Below are 19,759 nucleotides of genomic sequence, written 5' to 3' on the forward strand. Positions count from 1 at the left end.
GCACACATCCACCTCTGATTGCTCATTCCATACAGTAATTATTTTGTTCTGTATGGCTAATGATAAGGCCTTAGCCTGCCTGGTTTACTTAAGGCACCTATCAAATATTATTGCTCTGCTGTAGAGAAGCACAGACTTGACAATGTATGGCAAGTAAAAGGCTAACTCAGTTCAGCTGCTGGATATAACCAAGTCTTCTTTGATAAAACTGACTCATGGCATCAATTTTTCAACCACAGAGCTAGAGACTTCTGATACAGAATTAAAGGGAGAGAAGAAGAGAGGGTAAAGGATGAAGTAAGAGTCCAAAACATTATATAAGCTGTGCAACTGTGGAGGAAAGTAGGGGGAAAATGGAAAAAAAAATTAAAAATAACTTATTTCAACAGTTTTCTTGTGAAGCTAAGTTTTCCAATACAGTAAAAAGAAGCTGAGGAAGCAAAGGCAGATATTTCAATAGAGAGAACAGTCATATCTCAAAAATTTCTTACATACTGTCCTCATGTGGAATCTTGAGCCAGGCAGGCATGTTACAGCCCTCAGAGCCCCCCCTAAGCTGCCTCAGCATTCTAATACCCATCCAATATCCTTCAAGGAAGAAACCTGAGAAACCTGGGGAACTTGAGAAAACTATTAACATGTCCCCAAAACCCTGGAGCCAAACTTGCCCTGATCATTGAGATATTATTTGCTTTTGTCATTGAGATTCGAAAGAAGTCACACACAACAGAGTCGGACAAAGGACTGCAGCAGGATGCAGTTCCTAACCCCTTGTGCTGCATGCTGGGTTTTGCACGAACTGTACCATGAGGTATAAGCCTCATGAACATCACATTGGACTAAAACTGATGGATGGACTTGGGTTTACCCAAATTATAGTATTGAGTCACTGGTTTTAAAAAAGTTTATTTAAACAAAGTAGGTACATTTCACAGAAATGGTTATAAAATGCATAGCATATTATAAACAATACTGTTACTTCACAGACAGTAGTTATTATCCTAAATATTGCTTTTTAAAAACTAATGAGCCTGCTTGGTGAATCAGAAAGCTAAAAATCCCCATCTTAGGCACTCTGGGAAAAAAACAGTATGTGATATAATGAAGCAGGTGTCCACTTTTTCATTCACTCTACTGATTGTTTGTATTGCTGCACCATTAATTTGCCAGTTCTCATTATGTGGAAATACCCAGTCTCTGGAGTCACATACGAAGATGAGATTTCCATTTACTGGACTACAAATTGCAGTTGCTCAGCCAACCAAAACCCCATGCAACTCCAAGGAAAGCTGACTGAGGATCTTCACGCTGATTAACTTGAAGGAGAGAGACCATATGATTGGACAGAAAACAAGCAGTTTTTCTAAGTTCTGCAGGTGTGTCACACCCATATTGCAATTCATAAGCAACTTGATTGCAAATTGGCAAGTCCATACAGATTTCAGGTTTGACTTCAATGGAACCGGAATGCCCAGTAGAAGCAGACCTTACCCTCAGTGGTGATACAGTGTCACAAGAAGTGGAATTGAGCCTTTTTACAGCACTGGAGAACTGAGAAGACCTCAGACATTCATGATTTAGCATACCCAAACACAGAGGCATCTGTTTTCTGATCTTTGGGATGTCAGGGTGCAGAGAATTAAGTAAAAATGAAGAGTACAGCACCAATCCATAATCATAGCTAAAACAGATACCTGCTCATTCACACAATGCTTCAGTACATGAATCATGACTGATGTTCTCCACGTATATATTTGTATGACAATAGGCATAAAGCATATGTTGAGGTAAAAGGAATATGCACCAGATTTGCACTGGTGAAAGCAACTCTAAAATAAAGCAAGCTATAAAATCCATTAATTCACACACAAAAGAGAAAGAAAAATCCCCACATTTTTAAAACATAGATACATGTAGACCAAACCATATATGTTTGCAAAATATATAGATACATGCTGAAGAATCAACTGACTTTTTTGCATTATGACATGAGCTTTACAGTAGTTTAAGCTTGGCTTGGACTGAAAATAAAGAAGCTTGAACTCTGGCCAGCAGAGCTCCTTTGGAACAGTTTGTCAAGACAGAAGAATGAGGTCTGCAGCAGTCCAAGAACATTGATGTTTCATTCACCATCTTCAAGTAGTTTTTGTAAGTTGTTCTGTATCTTAGAAAAAGAGAGGGAAAGAGTTGTGAGGCAAGAAGTGTTACACTGCATTTTAAATAAAAAATAAAATGAAGACATACTTTTCAATATACTCTGTCTGCATGTTAATTCTGTCACACCTTTCCATACCTATAGTATTCCTGTTAAATGCTTCTCTTATTATAAGCGTAATGTAAGTGCATCATATGTAACGCCTAGACAATTAACTAGCAAGTTTCATATAATGAATATCCCCTGAAATTTTCTCCTATAGATTGTCTCCTCCATTAGTCATAAGGCAGAAATAAAAATCAGAGCTAGAAGCAATGGGACAAGAAACTGAATTATTTTCACCTTGATCAAAATCCAGTAAAAGCCTCAAACCTCCAAGTCATAGCTCTATGGCTAAATGGATAATTCAAGTAGTTTTGTAACAGCTTCAGCCATGATATGTGCACAGCAAAGTCTTGTAACCATTGGAGACATGTCCCATTTACCAGATTTAGTGAATTGATTGTGGGCTGTCTTTCTTTAGCTGCAATTAAAGTAATGTCAGCCAGTTGCATCCTCAAGAATAATTTGAACAGATCTATTTTTACACAGCCTATTTACCCACTTTTCATCAGCTTGTCCTTAAAAGCAGAGAGGAGGGAATAGAGTGGGTCACATCCCCAGACACACAGGTTCTCAGTAACTTATCTTAGCAACTTTGCCAACACTGGTAACAGATTTAGTCACAGCTACTTTCAGGCTTTAATTTGAGGAGCCACTGTACCTCCTGTTCAAAGATTCCACCTTTCAGTTCTATGTCACGATTTCTATCCCAGATGCACACCTTTCTCAAGAAGGACATTTTGAGGAAAGGGAAACAGTAAGAAGCACCTAATTTTATGAGAGTTGCTTCACAGGTAAACAGGAATTTCCTTTTAGCTTGGTAAGTTAGTGAAAGGGAATGAGTAATATTAGGCCACATTTTCCCTCCCACAATTTAATGCTTTATCCTATGACAGACACAGTGCATTTTAACAAGCTGCTAAATGCAATTAAAAGCCAAGTTAGCAGAATTTTGTTAAACAATGGAAGTTCCTCAACTCCAAGTATGAACGAGAACTTGTAAAAATCAGAAGGTCGCACAGAGAAAGTCATTGTAACATATATGTGCATGAACCAATTTTTAATTGCAGAGTAATTTTTAGTTTTTAATAATAAGATAGATAATTTTAGATAATAATTTTAAATAATTTCAGTGCTCCAGTTTACAGTGCTGTGGTCATGGGGAAAGTAAGGGGAAACATGACAAGTTATACTAGAATATGTATGCTACCTTTGCTGCTGCAGCCAGTTACCAGCACTTTTCACTAAGGCATATGAAACTGTTAAACAACTGCAATAACTTTGCTCAGCTTTTTTTCTAACAAAAAGCTGTTAGATTTCTAACCACTGCTCATCTAGATTAGAACAGGATGTGGCAATATGCAGGCTACAGGCAATTCTGATTTAGCTTATATGCAGAGCACTTCATTGCCCTGAATATTTGGCAGATAAAGGTAAGTCTTTAAGGCTCCAGTCCTGTAGACACTAAACAAAGAAAGCAAGACACCAAACAAAAAACGCACACCACTTAAGTCTCTAATTCAGGACAGAAGGACACTTCTCTGGGAACAGCTGAATGACCTAACCATCCAGCTGTCCATTACTGTCTCCAAGCAGAGACTATATAAGGGAGTAGGACACTGCCTAGCTTTGCTGCAAAGGGCTGGCTGGCTGGCTTCCCACTGAAATGAGGTCTCCTATGAACCATCTTGCCAGCCTGTCCCAGACAGCCAGAAAGCAGTAACCTCCTAAATGACCTAATTTGGCTGAAGACTGTATCTGGCCACCATTTTCCCCTTGTATTCACACTGTTATTATCCAGAAAATACAGAGGTGTTAAGCCAGCATTACTCTAGATTTCCATAGCCAAGAGGGAGAAGATGTGGGGGAAGAAACCCCTTTTTGGTAGTATTTCTAAAACCTATGCCACACATGTAAACAGTATTATTATATGTTCTTAGCTTCGTGCTATTTGAGAAATTTGGTTTGGGGAATAAAAAGGTTTTGAAAGACCTTAGCACAGACTCAGTCTTAGAAACAGAGGCAAAAATATCCCATGTGAGTCAAGCACAAAGGAATTCAAGTAACTTTTGGTTTTGTTCCACTAGTGCTTTTGTCATGCTCAGCCTGTGTATGCATACCCAACACACAGCATTTCACCCACCTGTACTGGGTACATTTGTCAAGGTTTGGGGGCAGGTGGGGCAAGGTCTGCAGGGGCATCAGCAGTGTGCCAGGGCCAGGGGCTGCCCTGTGCTGGACACAGCCATTCCAACAGCATCCAGCAGACCCACCACAGGGCACAGCCAAGAGAGCAATGGAGTCTCTGGTAAAGTGTTTTAGAAAGGGGAAAAACACCAAATAAGGAAATAAGGTCTGCACACCCACTTGTTTTGCATAGGCTTGCAATTTTAGTCACCAAATATGTTTAGCTTTCCAATTAGAGAATGGTAAAAAGCAAGGGTCAGGTACAGGGAATTTCATAACAGGTGCAGCAGCATTTGTGTTACTGAAGTGAAACAAGCAGATCTCAGCCACTTGGTGTGAAGAAGCTGACTACATATGTAAGCAAGCACCATTCTTCTTTATCAAAAACCCAAAACTCCAACAAAAGCCCCAAACAGAAAAATTAATCAAATACCAATAAAGGTTGAGTTTAAAATCCTTAGCCCTGATGGACTAAAAAAAAAAAAGAAAAAAAAAGTTGAGATCACTACATAATGCAATAATCACTCCTGAAGTGTCTGCCTCAGGGACACTTGGCCTGGTTATAAGCTTCAGCTCAAGGCAAAGCTTTTACAAACACCAATGTTTATACTAGGGTTAATTTATAGTCCAAAAACTAGCCCTTTGTCTAGAAAAACATGCCCTCTTTTGGTATCAAATCTGGGGATAATTCAACACTTTTCAAGACAAAAGATCATAAAAACACATCAAGAACCTGACTGGTCTATCAGCATTTGCATTATATCATACAATGTTACCTTTTCCAATTTTCTAAGATTAGCAGTTAACTCATCACAAAGGGCATCAGCATTAATTTGCAGATGAGATCCCAAATCTTGGTGCACTTGATGCCTGTCAAATAGAATGAAAAAGTTAAGTGTGACAGACTCAAAAAATGAGGAAAACAAAACTGGATACACATGTAGATGGCAACAGTGCCAGAACTAGAAACTGTACTAGTTTACAGAAATCCCATTCTCCAGAAGTTTGGATAGAACACTTTAGAGCTAATTCCCCTGAAAAGTTCTGTAAATTCCACATCCTGCAACTTGGAGGAAATCGGAAAGCCCAAGCCCTTGACACTGCAGAAGTGCACATTAGATCTTCCTTCCTGTATCTTGTACTGTTTAGGATCAGAGCAACAGAATCAGGAGACTTTCTTGTGTTAGTGTTTCTGAAGAGGGACAGAGTATCCTGCTAATAAAAATATGCCAGAAGTGAGAAAAAAGGCTTCTGACATTGCTTACTATGTGGGACAGGTTTACCCCACTTCTTGCATTATAAAATGGTAAAATATAAATGCAAGGCTGCATAGATAGAGCACCATTTCCTTCCTATCCCTTTTTTCATGAAGAACCTGGCTCTGTCTTCTGACATATGCATACAAGTCCTACTGCTTTCCACAGATGACAGCTGAGACCAGCTGGATCATAAACAGCACAGTCATTGTTTGATATGACCACAAGTGCAATGTCAGAGTGACCTGTTTTGTCATGGATGGGTAATCAAAGAAAGCTGAATTTAAAAGCAAGCTTATGCAAGGGCTTGCTAAATTTGAACCACTTTGCAAACAGTTCCACCACGCCTGAGTTAGGTCTATCTTGAATTTTATTTTTCCCTTCTCTTTTTCACGTGATGCTTCTCCAGCTGTCATCATTTCCACCCATGTTGCATGTGGCTGCAGGTTTTGCAGAGTTGATAAATGACTTTCAAAGCCATATTTTTCAGAGCAGCTCAGGGAAATAAATCTGTTATAAGAAGGGGAGAATAGTTAATGCAAAATCTAATGCTCAATGAACTGATTAGTATTCTCAGCAGTATCCAGTTTAACTTCCTAAGACAAGAGGAGGGAGCCAATATAACTTATAGAGGCAAACTACTGTGGAAAAACCCAAACTACTGCACAGCCTCTCCATTTAATGTTTGCATATTTTCCATCTATGCAACATGGAGACGAAAAAAAAAAAAACTCCACAAAAACTAACTGCAGGGGCAGATGACAGCCAAGACTCCAGCTACAGAAAGGAATTACTTCTGTAACTATGGTCCCTTTCCCTAGCTCCTCTTCAAATACACAGACACCTGTCCCTTGGTGTGTTTGGATTTTGCTTCAGTTTGGTTTTGTGGTGTGGGGTTTTTATTTCAGAAAGACAGGATATCAGTTTCTAAATAGACAACACAAAGCTCTGTATAAGCAAGACAGATGTATTAGCTCAAAGAGCATGTTTCTAACATACTAATCAAATTACACTAAGACTGACAACAGAAGTTACACCTTCTTCATGGAATCATTGCTCTGGAAAAAGATTTAAAATCCCCAATACTTTCCCAGAGTTTATCTTACTCCTTAATATGTGAATCAAAGGCTGTCATGGACATAAGGCGTTCCTCCAGGACACTGATTTTATATCTCATGTAGAAGGTAGAAAGTATTAAAACACAAACACTGTAAGAGAGAAAAATAAAGTATATCAGTTAAGGAAACTTTAGCAGTTCGTTGTTAAAAGCCATTTAAATTGTTACTTGCACATGTTCAAAAATAAAGGTATTGTTCTTGGAAACATTTCAGGAATAGCATCAATGGTATTTAGACAGTTATGAAAATCTCAAATCTGAGTATGTGTTTGCCAAGTGACATGCAAAAGGAACTTCTGCAAGTACTTAAACACTTTTAACATTTTCTGAATCAAAAGACCCTTTGCTTTTAAAAGTAAACGGCCAGTTAAGTATAAGCCTGTGGCAGCAAGCTTATATAGATATGTGTACATACATATATATATATATATATATATATGCATGTATGCATATACACATTTCTGGGAAATGTAAATGCCACAATTTCCAATAATTTCCTTTTCTCAAGTAAAGCTTAGATTATTTCAATCATGCTTACATTATATCAATCATGTAAACATAAGAAAATCTTAGTTTTTGACAATCTTGTTACTGCTTACTTACAGAATTGCATAAAATACGAGTACATGGTTCAGAGATAAGAGCTTCTGGGACTTCACTTTGTGCAGGAACCTGAAGGCTTCAGAATGGCCTGCAAGGGAAGGAACCAAGTCTTACTTTGAGCAGAGCAGACCACAGAATATAAACAGATTTTTGAAGAATGCAACAGATAATGTAGAGGGAGAAACAAGAAAGAGATCTTCCGTGTTATGTGAACCGATGCACTTATGCAAACTTATCTCAAGTTACTCCAGCTGCAGATCTGTCCTTGATTCTTACCATTTCGAGGACTGTTTCGGGCTTTTCCATCAGGCCCACGTTTACTATGTACATCTGAACGAACAGACTTGGCCTCAGGCTTCGAAACTTTCAAATGGGTCTCTGTTTCAACAACGTGATAATCTGTCAAAAGAAAGAATTTTAATAGAGGTGAAATTGTCAATAGCTTATTTTGGTAAAGAAATAGAGGAAGAAGAGAATTTTAAAAGGTGCATTTCTGTACTTTTGGGGAAAAAGCAGAAGTTGGTTTAGTATCCTTGAAACAGTTTACATACTAATTTCACATCAGCACAAAATAAAAGAAGCACTTGGATTGCAAGAAGATTATATATGTTGCATTTATATTCCAGATCTTTTAAAAGACAGCAACCCATGAAAATCTTGAAAGTTACTACTGAATTTCCAGGCAGAAGTTTATAGTCACAAAAGTAATCTCTCAAAAGGCCTGAATTTGCTAATGATTCCAAATTACTTTAACTGCAACATCAAATGGGGGTAGTGCATTGTAACTTAAAAAAGGACATTAAAACTCCCTTTCTTGACTGTCTTTAAAAATGCCAGTGGTATCTTGAAAGAAATGGAACAGAAAAATCTAATCACACTCAGTTTTACGCGCTACCTGTTTACCCTGGACTTGCTGTAATGACGCACAAAAAACAACCACGAGTGACAGACGTGCTACCTTTCACCCCCGCTTTCAACTCCTTTCCAAGGATGGCTCTTTGCCTGGATATTGGTTTTCATTTGTGAAAAAAGAAATGGTTTGAAGCAGTTACTAGCCATCAGGAAGTAAGACAGAAAATTAAAACTTTATTTAGAAGCACTTCTGTGGCCTGTGATGACGCCACAAGTTAATCAACAGCACTACACAATTAAAGTCAGACGCACAGCAAATGTAAAATACCAATGAAAGCAAATAACTCCAAATCATTTGGTGAACAAAAGACACAGAGCAATAAGGAGAGTTAATAAAAAATAACGTAATAGAGAATTGCTATAAAAAAATGACAGTATCTTTCAGCAGTTTCTTACACAAATTACAGTCAAGATGGAATCCAGAGTACTAACAGCATAACAACACATTAATATTTTAATATATATTAATTGTACAAGAGAATACTCTAGGTTTTCATAAGAACATTCAGCATGAGCTACACAAAACAAGTATTGATGTACTCATGAAGTTTTGAAGTACGAGTTATGAAGTGAGTTTCAATCAGAAGAGCTGCTAGTTAGGTGAAGAACTTGAGACAAGAGATTACAAAGAGTGTGGTAAAGAAAGAACAGCTTTGGATGGTATCTTCAAATATCTTAATAGCTGCAAAGAATAAAATGAATGTTTAAAAAACCCCACAAAAAAACATGACAAAAATAACCCGAATGACCAAAAGTCACCATGGTACAAAGTATTATTTGTATAGATCAGAAGTTGCACTGTGACTTGAACTACTTTAGAATGGGTTTTGATTGTTTGTTTTTCCTTCGTGTTTTAAAGCATGAACAGCTCCTCCATTCTATCTCTGTTCACATGGCTAAGCAACTGAAACCAGCAGCGACAACTTAGATCTGCTGATGACAAAGTCATTGCCTGAGCCTGGATTGCAGAGGGCCATAGTAACAGAAATGTAGATTCAGGGGCCTTGAGGAAGATCTCAAAATCCACGTAATTCTCAAGGACTGTGGCAAATCTGGATTCCACATCAGAAGGGGATACAGAAGCAAAACTGAGAGCTAGTCCATTCTCGTTCTCTTGGGGCTCCATGATCCCACTCACCTTGGAAGCACTCCAGCTCTGGTGTCTGTGAGCCTGTGCTGCTGGACTCTTCCATCTCTTGTCTTCGCTGCTGCACTATTCCATCCAGATCAGAATAATCTTCATTGAAATCCTGATGGGGAGAATGAATCACAAAAAGGCTCAGCCCTGTTCTAAATCAAAACAATCTCATTTCCTCTAGAATCTGAACCAAAGATCAAAGCTCTAGAACTGTTAAACCAGGAACAATCTATGATAGCAACATAAGGAGATCAAACTAAAAAAAAAAAGCTCCATAACATCATCAGAATTCAAGCTTCATCTCCTGCCTTGTCCACAAGAAGGACTGTTAAGTTAGACAAGATGTGAAGTCCAGGACAAGTCCATAGACTTAGACGGGTCATCACACACAGCTTCACCACTCTTTCAGATGAGTGAACTGTTTTACAGAGGAAAGTTTGCTACTAGAAACACTGCAAAAACTGTCCATGGTTTACATCAGTACACTAAAATCTGAGTGCTAGAGATATGAAGAACACACAGATCTTGAATAAATCCAAAGCATACGCATGTATACAAACTGCATGACACATATAATTATACTAATTATTCCAACTGTTTTCCAGTGTTAAAGACTCATGGAAATTTTAGAAACAGATGTCATGATTTTCTCCAGGCATTATAAACAGTACTTGCAATGAAAGATGCCACACAACAAAAGAATAAACTTCTAAGCCATTTACCAGGGGCAGGGTTCTAGGGCGATCAGCCCTGAAGCTGTTTTCTGCAGAAGAGGGATTTGGACTGTTGCCCACGCTTGCATCCTGAAAAAAACCAGCACTGTCAACAGGGAACACAAGCAGAAAGTACCACTTCACAGCAAGACAGCAGTAATAGTGAACACAAAGCCACATAAGTACTTACGTCAAGATGTGTACAGATGGATTTTAATAGCTTGTAGGTGGTATCTCTGGAGAGTAGTGAGACAAACATGTACTGCAAAATAAAAGTTCTATGACTGTTTGCAAAAGACATACAGTCTCTCTTATCTAAATAAAACTTGACGGGTGATTTTGCTAATCAAGTAACAATTTTCAAGAACCTTAGTATGGTAGCAAAAACTTGTGGTCCTTCTAAGCTTAAGACCTGCTGTTTATCACATGAACACAGAGTAGGCAGATACAAGTTACCATATTCTGCTGCAGGAACAAGAGCATAATCCAGATCTGTTCTTTCTTTTAAAAACACTTTTCATGCTATGTTTTACCTACCCCTTAAAAAAACTCCAAACAAACAAAATCCCAGACTTGCTTTTATGTACTGTCTCCGGCACCCACAGAATATTTGTGCAACGAAAATGCATTGTTTCTGAGGCTGCTCATAGGATAATCACATTTTGTAATGATTGATGCAATTACAATTCCTGAATATAACTATAAGCAAAAGATTTTTGTGTGTCTAAGGTATGACTGGTTAGGTAAGAGATACAAGTAAATGGAAGAACACTGACAGAGCTGCTAACAAAGAAGGTAACCCTCTGTGCATGCCCCTCCTGACTCCTCCTGACTCAGCTTTTTCATTTCCTCTGGTGCTATGAATTCTTGGAAAACAGGAAATGAACGATTACTGAGAGCATAAGCCAAACATAGATTCTGTTCTTCATTTTCTCACTGAAATACCTTGTCTTCTACTAGTACTTACCCTATCTGTTACTGTCGCTATGATCAGAGCATTTGGCACCAGAAGGGCAGTTTTGGTTTTCTTCAGAAGTGTCACTGACAGTACAGGTATACTAATCTGAAACAAGATCAATATAGTGTTGGAATCCCAATATTCGCATACAAATCTGCACCACGCTCTCTCCTGAGGGGCCAGCCCAGCTACTGGGATAAGTCAGACCTTCAACACTCACCATTTAAGGATGTCTCCACTGCCCTTCTGATTACTATTATTTAATGTAAAATAAGAAACAGAAATAATCTGAAACCATACCTAACTACTTTTACTTCTGTTTTTATAAAATGATAATCCAGGCATTTGTTTCTGTCTTCCTTTCCTGATCCCTTCTGGCTCTCACAAGACTATGGGCTTAGTGCACTGCAGATCAGCAAAATGAACCAATCTGAAAGCTATGCTTCTTTGTTTAGAAACCAAATATTTCAGAACATATCAGACAAGAAAAGCCTGTTGAGTAATGCGCATAAAAGTCTTCTCACCACTTACAGATCCGCAACAAGCAGGTGAGTAAACAGCTCATCCTTCAGCAAGGTTGAAAGACCCATTACTGACACACCTGCTGACTTCAACTGATTCCTTTGTGTGCCAAGGAGGCAGTCTAGATTTACATTGAAAAGTTCTCAATTTTCCTTCCTCCTTTATGTTTATATCCAACACCATTAGCGTAACATCTGCTAAGTTTCAGAGTATTTCGCTTCAGATATTCTGCATGGGTTCTTCCTGTAAATCCCAATTTACAATGGTAAGAAAACCTGGTTGGAGACAGTGAGTTGAAAAGCCTAGAGATTTAATGAGTTAGGCAAATATAATAATCCTGGTTATGTATATAACATCCATGATTAAGAAAGAGATCCTGTTAATAATATCTTTGACACAGGCTCTCAGACCAACCTGAGATATTTGGAAACAAGGCTAAAAGTGTACATAATTTGTTCTAGTTGGTTCAGTTCACAATTCACCTTAAAGAACTTTATATCAGAGGTGTGAATAGCATTCTACTGTGTGCAGTTTAGATAGATAACATTACTATAATCAAAACTAATGTGTCCATTCAGCACTTGCTTACTGCATTGTTCCCACAGCATTAGGGTGGAATCACTGATCACAAATACTTTTATCTGGAACAATAATTATTTCAGAATAAAAGGTTTACCTGCAGGCAACATAGAAAGCAATTTCCAAGAGTAAAACAACGTCTAAATCCAAGAAATACTCAAGGCCAACATATATAGCCAAATGAGTACTACCTGGAAAAAAAGTTGTTCAATGCCTATTTAATCCTGCAGAAACAATCTTTTACTTTTTAATATACACAGTATCTTTACTGCATATTCAAAACTCCTGAATTGCATAGCTTTCCTTGCACAAAAGCTTTCAGTAAAAAAAACAGTCCTGCAGGTAGAACTCTTATCAAAAATTAACTGGAATGTGTAGATCTGATGTTTCTCACAATAAAACACTTTCTCCCAAAGCTTATATAGTTTTACAAGTTTTAAGCAATAGAAGGTTTGTGTCCGGAAAACTTTGTCAGTGTATCTAACTGCTAAGAATGTTCCCCTTCCTGTCCAGCTGGATTTCCTCCTTCCTTTCCCTCAACATTATTTTTCACTGTATCCCTGATTGTCAAGCTTTTTTCTTGATGGTATTTCTAAAAGCAGAATGAAGCTGTAAATAAATGATAAGAACTATCTCCTTAAATTTTAATTCTCCCCACAGTGTTTTCTGAAAATAAGACCCAGAACTGAATAATTTGCAATATTGCCATAGTTACATTTCCAGTGTTTATTCTACCCTATCTTGTAAAATGTTTTCACTTTTCAGAATATACATAAGTATGTATATATTCCTGAATTTAAAACCTTGTTGATAAATAATTTCCTAGTACTACATCACCATCATCATTCTGCATCAGTTTTTCTACTCAGTAAAGTTCTACCATATTCTTGTATACATTTAGCTTAGTTGACATTTGAAAGCTGTTCCACAGCTTGAAGAAGTTGCAATTGGTCATGGTGAACCACAGATTGTTAGTACAGCAGGTTAAATTTTAATAAATTGCAAAGATAGCTGTTACTAATATTGAATGATAGTAATCAACCTGCTTTTTACTTTGTGTCATACAGCTTTCACCAACATACACACCATCCACATTAACGTACTGTCTATGACTAGCAGATTCCATTAACTAGAAATCAACAATAGTCCTGGGCCAAGTGGTGGAACACAATAACCCATAAGGTCGCTATAGACAATGGACTGTTAATAATATTAAACAATCTTTAAACCTATTACACTTTGTAAAAAGCCATTTAACAACTGATGGTACACCATCAAAACAGCTGACCCCAGAGAAATGAGATAATCTCAACCCCTAATCAACTCCTAGATCACTGGATCTAACCAGGAGCTTTGTTTAAAAATGCACCTGAAAGAAGAAGCCAAAGAAATCCTTGAAGCATTTTGATCTGTTTTCCCAGAAGTGGTCAAAACCAAAGCAGTTTATGTAAACAAAGCACACTCCAAAACCTCCAAATCAACAGATCCAAGTCTTTGTTTTTTTCTGTATGCATATCATTCACCTCAGGGGTACTAAGCTTTAGGTGGATCACCAAGAAAGACTAATTTATGATCTTTCCAACAGTTCACATCTCAGTTCTGATCTGCACACTGGGCTCACAAATAAAAACCTTGCCAACTTGTTTTTCTTTTATCATGCTCTTTGTTTATGCAAAACGGGACTGATAGTAGAATCCTTCAGAGAGCTTTGCTACTCAAGTCAGAAGCCAGTTTAGTTCTTCCTTTCTAAACGCCTTAATATGCTTGATCCTTCTCTCCACGGCCCCAGCTCTAGCCTTGAAGCCCTTAATATTTTTCAGCCTTCCTTCCTCCAGCTCCTCCTCTTCCTCTTTCATGTACTCAACCCAAGAGAAACATTTTTGCAATTTGTGTTACATGGTTTTGACAATGCCCTCACTGCTGCTTGTCAGATCCTTTCCTCTCATCTGTTTCAGACATGAAGTCCTTACACAAAAGATTCAATTTCTAATAATAATAGTGTTCAGTTCTAGACTGTATTTCAAACATCACTTATAAATAATGATTGTATTCAATAAAACTTGGAAGTATTACTATTCCAGCCTTGCACAATAATTTGAACTTCTGGTGCTGAAAAAATTGTTAAGAATAGCATTACTGTTCTATATAAAAACATTTTACTAACCTTAGTGTCTTTACCAAAAACCTTGGAATGGAAGCAAATCCAGTTTTCAGAAAGGAATAACTTTCCTTGGTACAGAATTTCTTTCTGCAGAGCACAGGTAAAGCCTGAAACAAAAAGAAATTCTATAACCTTGAATGTAATCACAACCCAAGCCAAGCCAATTTGGCTTCTGTTTGGTTTTTTTTTTACAAAGCTATAATTTGTTTAGGTTTATACCTTTTGATTAACATTGTCAAAACTCAAAATTTTCAGTAAGTTTAACTAATACTGAGAAGCTCAGAAGATATCACAGGCCTAAGTTTGACTCAAAATATTAGAAGGACTACAACTGAAATTAATAAAGTGAATTAAAACATGCAACTGGCCTCCAAAGGTCAAAAATCTTTTCTGAGAGAATGTGATGTAGCTTCCTATAAACTTTTTTTACTAACTTCTAGGTAACTGCATTAGTTAAACGTGAAGAATTTAATGAAAGGTTTTATCTTTAAACTTCCAGCTCTACAGCCATTGTCTAAAATAGATGTCCAATAGAGATACAACACATGAAAAGTAATGCTGCTTTTACTTCACAGACATTGAGCAAACCGTTTCTTGCTCATGAGCCACCTTCCCTGCATTCCTTCCAAGAAACATTTGCTATACATGTCTGTGTACAATTCCCTTCTTACAAGTATTAAATCATTAAAATATCTTTAACAGCATAAACTCAAGCTAATCACTTGATCAATGCTGTCTCAAGTAATGCCTTTATTAAGAAACATTCAGTACCAAAAAATTCTGCATTAGATTAGGCTACTTTCCAGGAATGGCCAAGTGGGCTGCAATTTCCAAATATACCAAACATGTAGAGATTTAAGTTTTCCAAAATTACAACAAAATGCCCATTGCACGTGGATCAAGGCCCAGTAGCTCTAAGTAACTGTTGTTAAAAGTTTTTAAAATTTAGGTAGCTCCTCTTGTACATCACCACATTTGTTGGTTAACAACATTATCTAGGATCCACAGCCAACAACAATACAGGGATTAATACTTACTTTGTTTCAGTGGCTCATCAATGGGAACATCTAGAAACAGCTTATGAAAGTGTGCATTTGCCTTCAGCTAAAAAACAAAAAGCCCGACAACAAAACCACACTTTATTAGACAGTCTGAGAACCAAGCGACTTGCTCCACTTCCTGTCCTCCACACACCTTCCCATTCTGCCCACTTGTTTTACAAGAACTCCTCATTTTTTTCTATGTGGCTATTAATGCTGTATTGTGCCTTACCCAAACTCTAATACACTGATGATAAAGGAACCTGTGTCCTTATACAACCATGAACTATATAGTACTGCTAAACAAAGCCCTGTCATGCTAGTTATGTGCTTGTTTACTTTTACTCTATGTAACTAAACAAGTAGTCTCTGCCTTACCTGATTTGAGGCACGTTTTTTTCTTTCAATCTTGGAGTCACTCTTGATTGTCAGGACTGGACTATCTGTGCTGCTCTTGGTCCTGAAGATTTAAAGCATTTGACGTAAACCTGGCATTGGTCTTGGTAAGTTACCAACAGGATGTGCTTTTCCTTGGAACATAATAATCCTTTAGATAACTTATCTAAATCATTAAGGATTATGCAGAGATAAAGAGGATTGTATCTTTTCTTAAAATGCTGACTATGACAGTCTGATGAAAGTTGCTTTTTAATTTAGAAGGGGTATTCTAAATAACTGACTAGTTGGTAAGGAAATACAAAAAGTTCAAAATATTTTTCCAGCTTCATGAATTATCACATTGCTTAGCTTCACCTTTGTTTCAGGGCAACATGTGAAATACTAATACTAAGCAAGCACATTCCTTACTAATTCAAGATAAAATTATATAAACCTAGTAGTTGAAGTGGAAGGCAGTGTACAGAAAGCTATGACTTGTAACAGAAGCTGCAAGGTCATTTGAAAAGTGTAACAAAGAAGAATAGGTGCACAAGTCAGAGGATGGCTATGAACTATGTAGTGTAGTGTAATGAAATCATAAACACAACTGGCAACCCTACAGGAAATGAAATGGTATACAAGTATAGCTACCTATACTAGTTGTATAGGTGGCTAAACTTCTGCAGCTCCAGCCATTTATACTGGGAATCCAGACAAAACCTCAAACAGCTTTAAAAAGAAAAAAAACCAAGTACAGATCAAATTCTCTGTGGATGGTTGGGAAAAAATCAGCTTACAAAAAATCAGCTGTTTTATACAGAAGGAATTAATGGCATGGATTCTTCAGAAAAACAAACAGAGAAGTTGGACAACTGTTTCATAAATCAGAAAGAGGAGTGCACTGTCTCTGAGATCCAGAGAATATAGCTTATTACCATACTATAAAAATCAGTTAGCTCTTTTTTCAGACGCCCTCAGATGCAAACTGAACAGCAGAAGGAAAAAACACATAACATAACTCATACTGAATGAACTGAAAAATATGTTGTGCTAAAGATACAGTAGTGAAATAAAGGTGCTACAGAAGTTTCCATTACTGCACCATATGAGTGAGAGGAAGGAAAACCCTAAGTGTTATGGAGACAGCAGGAAAGAGATTTTATAGCAATCTGACTTAGACACTGACTTAGCAGAGAAACCAGCTGCATATTTCAGGCAGTCCCTCATAGAAGAAAACTCTAAAATCTGTGAGTACACGTATTTGTGTGCTTATGTAAAGTACAGGTCAAACTGAAACAAATTGTGAGCTTGAAAAAAATCTTTTATTTAGCCTTCACCAAAAGTAGTCAATTACAGCATATGACAGGTAAGACTGCGATGTTTGGGGGAAAAAAAAGTGAAAACATATTCCTTCAAGTACCTTTTCTTCAAAGATGCTTAATGAAATTAAATTATGTTTTTTAAAATATTTGCCTTGTGACCAAAACAACAGTGTCAGGCTGACCACTGACTTTTGCACTGACTGTTCAGTTGACAAAGTGAAAGGGATGCAAAAGTTCAAGCCATCCACGTGGGATTTTAGCTTTAGAAGCACTTAAATGCATTTCAGTTCTCCAGCAACAGAAGAATGAGTATCTTTGTGGGGACATTAGAAAAATATGATGCAATATATGGCACAGAGTCCAAAATTAAAACTTATGTCATAGTTTTACCATGGAAAATCAATACTCCAGTATGAAAGTGTTCTGGAAACAGGCCAGGACTAAAATTGCAGCTCTGTTTGACTGCCTGTCAAATTGATTATGAAAGGAATGCAACCAGCAGTGGCACCAAACAGTGCAATATATTTTTTCCTAGAACAGGGGAACTAAGCCAGCTCAGAGTCTAAATTCTATTGTGATTGCTTGCAATGGGTAACACAGCAACCAAGGAAGGTGCCTGGAGTTCAACCCACTTGCATAGTGTGCAAGCTATCCCTAGGATATCTGATAAATATTACTACTCAGTCTAGCTTTTGAAGTGGGTTGCAGTCATTCTAATTATCTTACTAGAAGAAAACTGACAGTATTTCTGACATTACCTATCAAGATCAACTTTTCTCCGGTCATCAAAATACTCCATTTCACTGGTAGGAGTCTGAAGCAACACAGTGGGTGATTTTCCAGCCTTTCTTTTTTCATCAGTTCCATTTTCTCCATCTGAACTGTAGGGGGAAAAATAAATAAAAAAATAAACAAAGAAATAAAGAAGCAAAGAAATAAAAGTGTGTATTACAGAATTCACAGTAATGTCGAATGCCACTGCAACATGTTGACAATACAGCATGTATTAAAGAACAAAATTGTAACTGACATTTCTTCTGAGATCCTAAAAAAAATCTTTGTCTACTGACTCAACAGTACTATACATCTGAGCTCCAGTACTGGAATTTCAGCAATGTAAAGCAGAAAATTGAAAGACTGCCATGGATATTTCAGCACTCATAAAAAGCTCTAGCTTCCATTCTGAAGAGAACCTCTCGTTTAGGAAAAATGCATTCCATGCTCAGTAATCAGACTTAGATGACTAATGGAAATGAATCTGATTGGCAGGCCATGAGAAAAACATCTTGCATGACAGCACTTGGTGCTTAGCAGATTATTTCTGGCTCAATATTGCAAGAGGGAGGAAGATGGGTCCTATTTTGCCTCTCACTTCCCATCTTCTGTGTGAGTCCACGTGTACTATCTTCACAATAAAGGTTTCTCTCCAAGTACAAAAAGCTTTTATTTTAAAAAGCAGCACTGCCACCACAGTGCATTGTCTTTTCACAGCACGTGACACTGCTTCAGAAATGTGTGTTGTGGACCCAGAGTCTGAAGGATAAGCAATGTACCATTAGAGCCCCCCCGGCTTCCCTTTCTATAACTTTCCAACAAAATGACAACACAGAAAACTTGGAGAAAAAGAGCTATTATTAATAACAGGGTGTGAAGAATGATGATACTTTAAAATGACATGACAAATACATACACACACTTGCCTGAAGAAACCTGAAGCTTTACAAAAACTATAGGATTCTCTTAGGATTAAAGAGGTAAGCCAAACCATGTCGCCCACTAATTTAGAGCCTGGCCTCAATGACTCCATTCACAGAAGATTTCCATTAGAATATTTAATTTGTGATATTTTACAGCAAGACTATAGGCATCATGTGACACTGTCTTTATATGAAGAGTGTTTTTCTTACTAAGGCAAAAATTTTTTTAACAGAGGTTTTCAAACTAATTTAATCTTCTTTTAGGAAGGGCACAAAAAGATCTTTTGCTTTTATTACACTTTGATGAGTAAGATCAGAAGATATACCTCACCTAATGAGGTGTTATCCTACCTCACAGCTAAACTAGAACTTATGTCACAGGACAAATGCCAGGATTCTCAAGACATCTTATATTCACACAGAGCTGTTATTTCCATATCTAAGCCTTCCTCAGCACCCTTCGCACTCCCCATCACAGAGGCACTGAATTCCTACTCCCTAAGTCACACACTGTTAATTACTGTGACTTTCAATCTTTTCAATTATACACAAATCCAATGGGGAAAAAAACCGTATTATTTCCCCATAACTTCACTCTTGGATCACCTCCACATTGACCACACATCATAAGCTTTTGTTTTCAGTTGACATAAATGACAATCAAATAGGCAATTAATGAGATCCAAGTGGAACCCAATCTGCCTGAAAAACCCAAATAAGCAGCTTTAGGCTGTTTGAGATTTTAAACAGACATACAAACAGACTACCTACTCAAAGTGTTCCCTGCAATCATAGAGTAGTTTATATTCCAAAAGTCTGTAAATCCTGAAAACCTCTTATTCACAGTCTGGCTATATTTCTATTACCCAAAGCCTTGGACTCCAAGAGTGGCCAGAGAATACCAGAAATGAGTGGGATA

At 37.4% G+C, this 19,759-nt stretch overlaps 1 protein-coding gene across 5 annotated transcripts in view; it reads right to left on the reverse strand.

The window, feature by feature from the left end:
- Positions 1-890: 890 nt before the first annotated feature.
- GRAMD2B (GRAM domain containing 2B) overlaps positions 891-19,759 on the reverse strand; it is a 42,002-nt gene continuing 23,133 nt past the window's right edge. For 3 of the 5 annotated variants that reach the window (XM_018921194.3, XM_030237155.2, XM_018921196.3), the window contains exons 2-15: positions 17,902-18,024; positions 15,822-15,903; positions 15,441-15,507; positions 14,407-14,510; positions 11,151-11,246; positions 10,374-10,445; positions 10,193-10,273; positions 9,471-9,582; positions 7,697-7,819; positions 7,421-7,508; positions 6,807-6,908; positions 5,221-5,314; positions 4,401-4,562; positions 891-2,164 (exon numbers count right to left, since the gene is read on the reverse strand). In XM_018921194.3, the coding sequence (XP_018776739.3) occupies positions 4,419-4,562; positions 5,221-5,314; positions 6,807-6,908; positions 7,421-7,508; positions 7,697-7,819; positions 9,471-9,582; positions 10,193-10,273; positions 10,374-10,445; positions 11,151-11,246; positions 14,407-14,510; positions 15,441-15,507; positions 15,822-15,903; positions 17,902-18,024 (1,288 nt within the window). In that variant the 3' untranslated portion in view covers positions 891-2,164; positions 4,401-4,418. The remainder of the gene's footprint in view (positions 2,165-4,400; positions 4,563-5,220; positions 5,315-6,806; positions 6,909-7,420; positions 7,509-7,696; positions 7,820-9,470; positions 9,583-10,192; positions 10,274-10,373; positions 10,446-11,150; positions 11,247-14,406; positions 14,511-15,440; positions 15,508-15,821; positions 15,904-17,901; positions 18,025-19,759) is intronic. The other 2 variants (XM_050987009.1, XM_050987008.1) reach the window with 2 other exon arrangements.

The sequence above is a fragment of the Serinus canaria genome, chromosome Z (assembly GCF_022539315.1).
Source record: "Serinus canaria isolate serCan28SL12 chromosome Z, serCan2020, whole genome shotgun sequence".
Classification (NCBI taxonomy): domain Eukaryota; kingdom Metazoa; phylum Chordata; class Aves; order Passeriformes; family Fringillidae; genus Serinus; species Serinus canaria.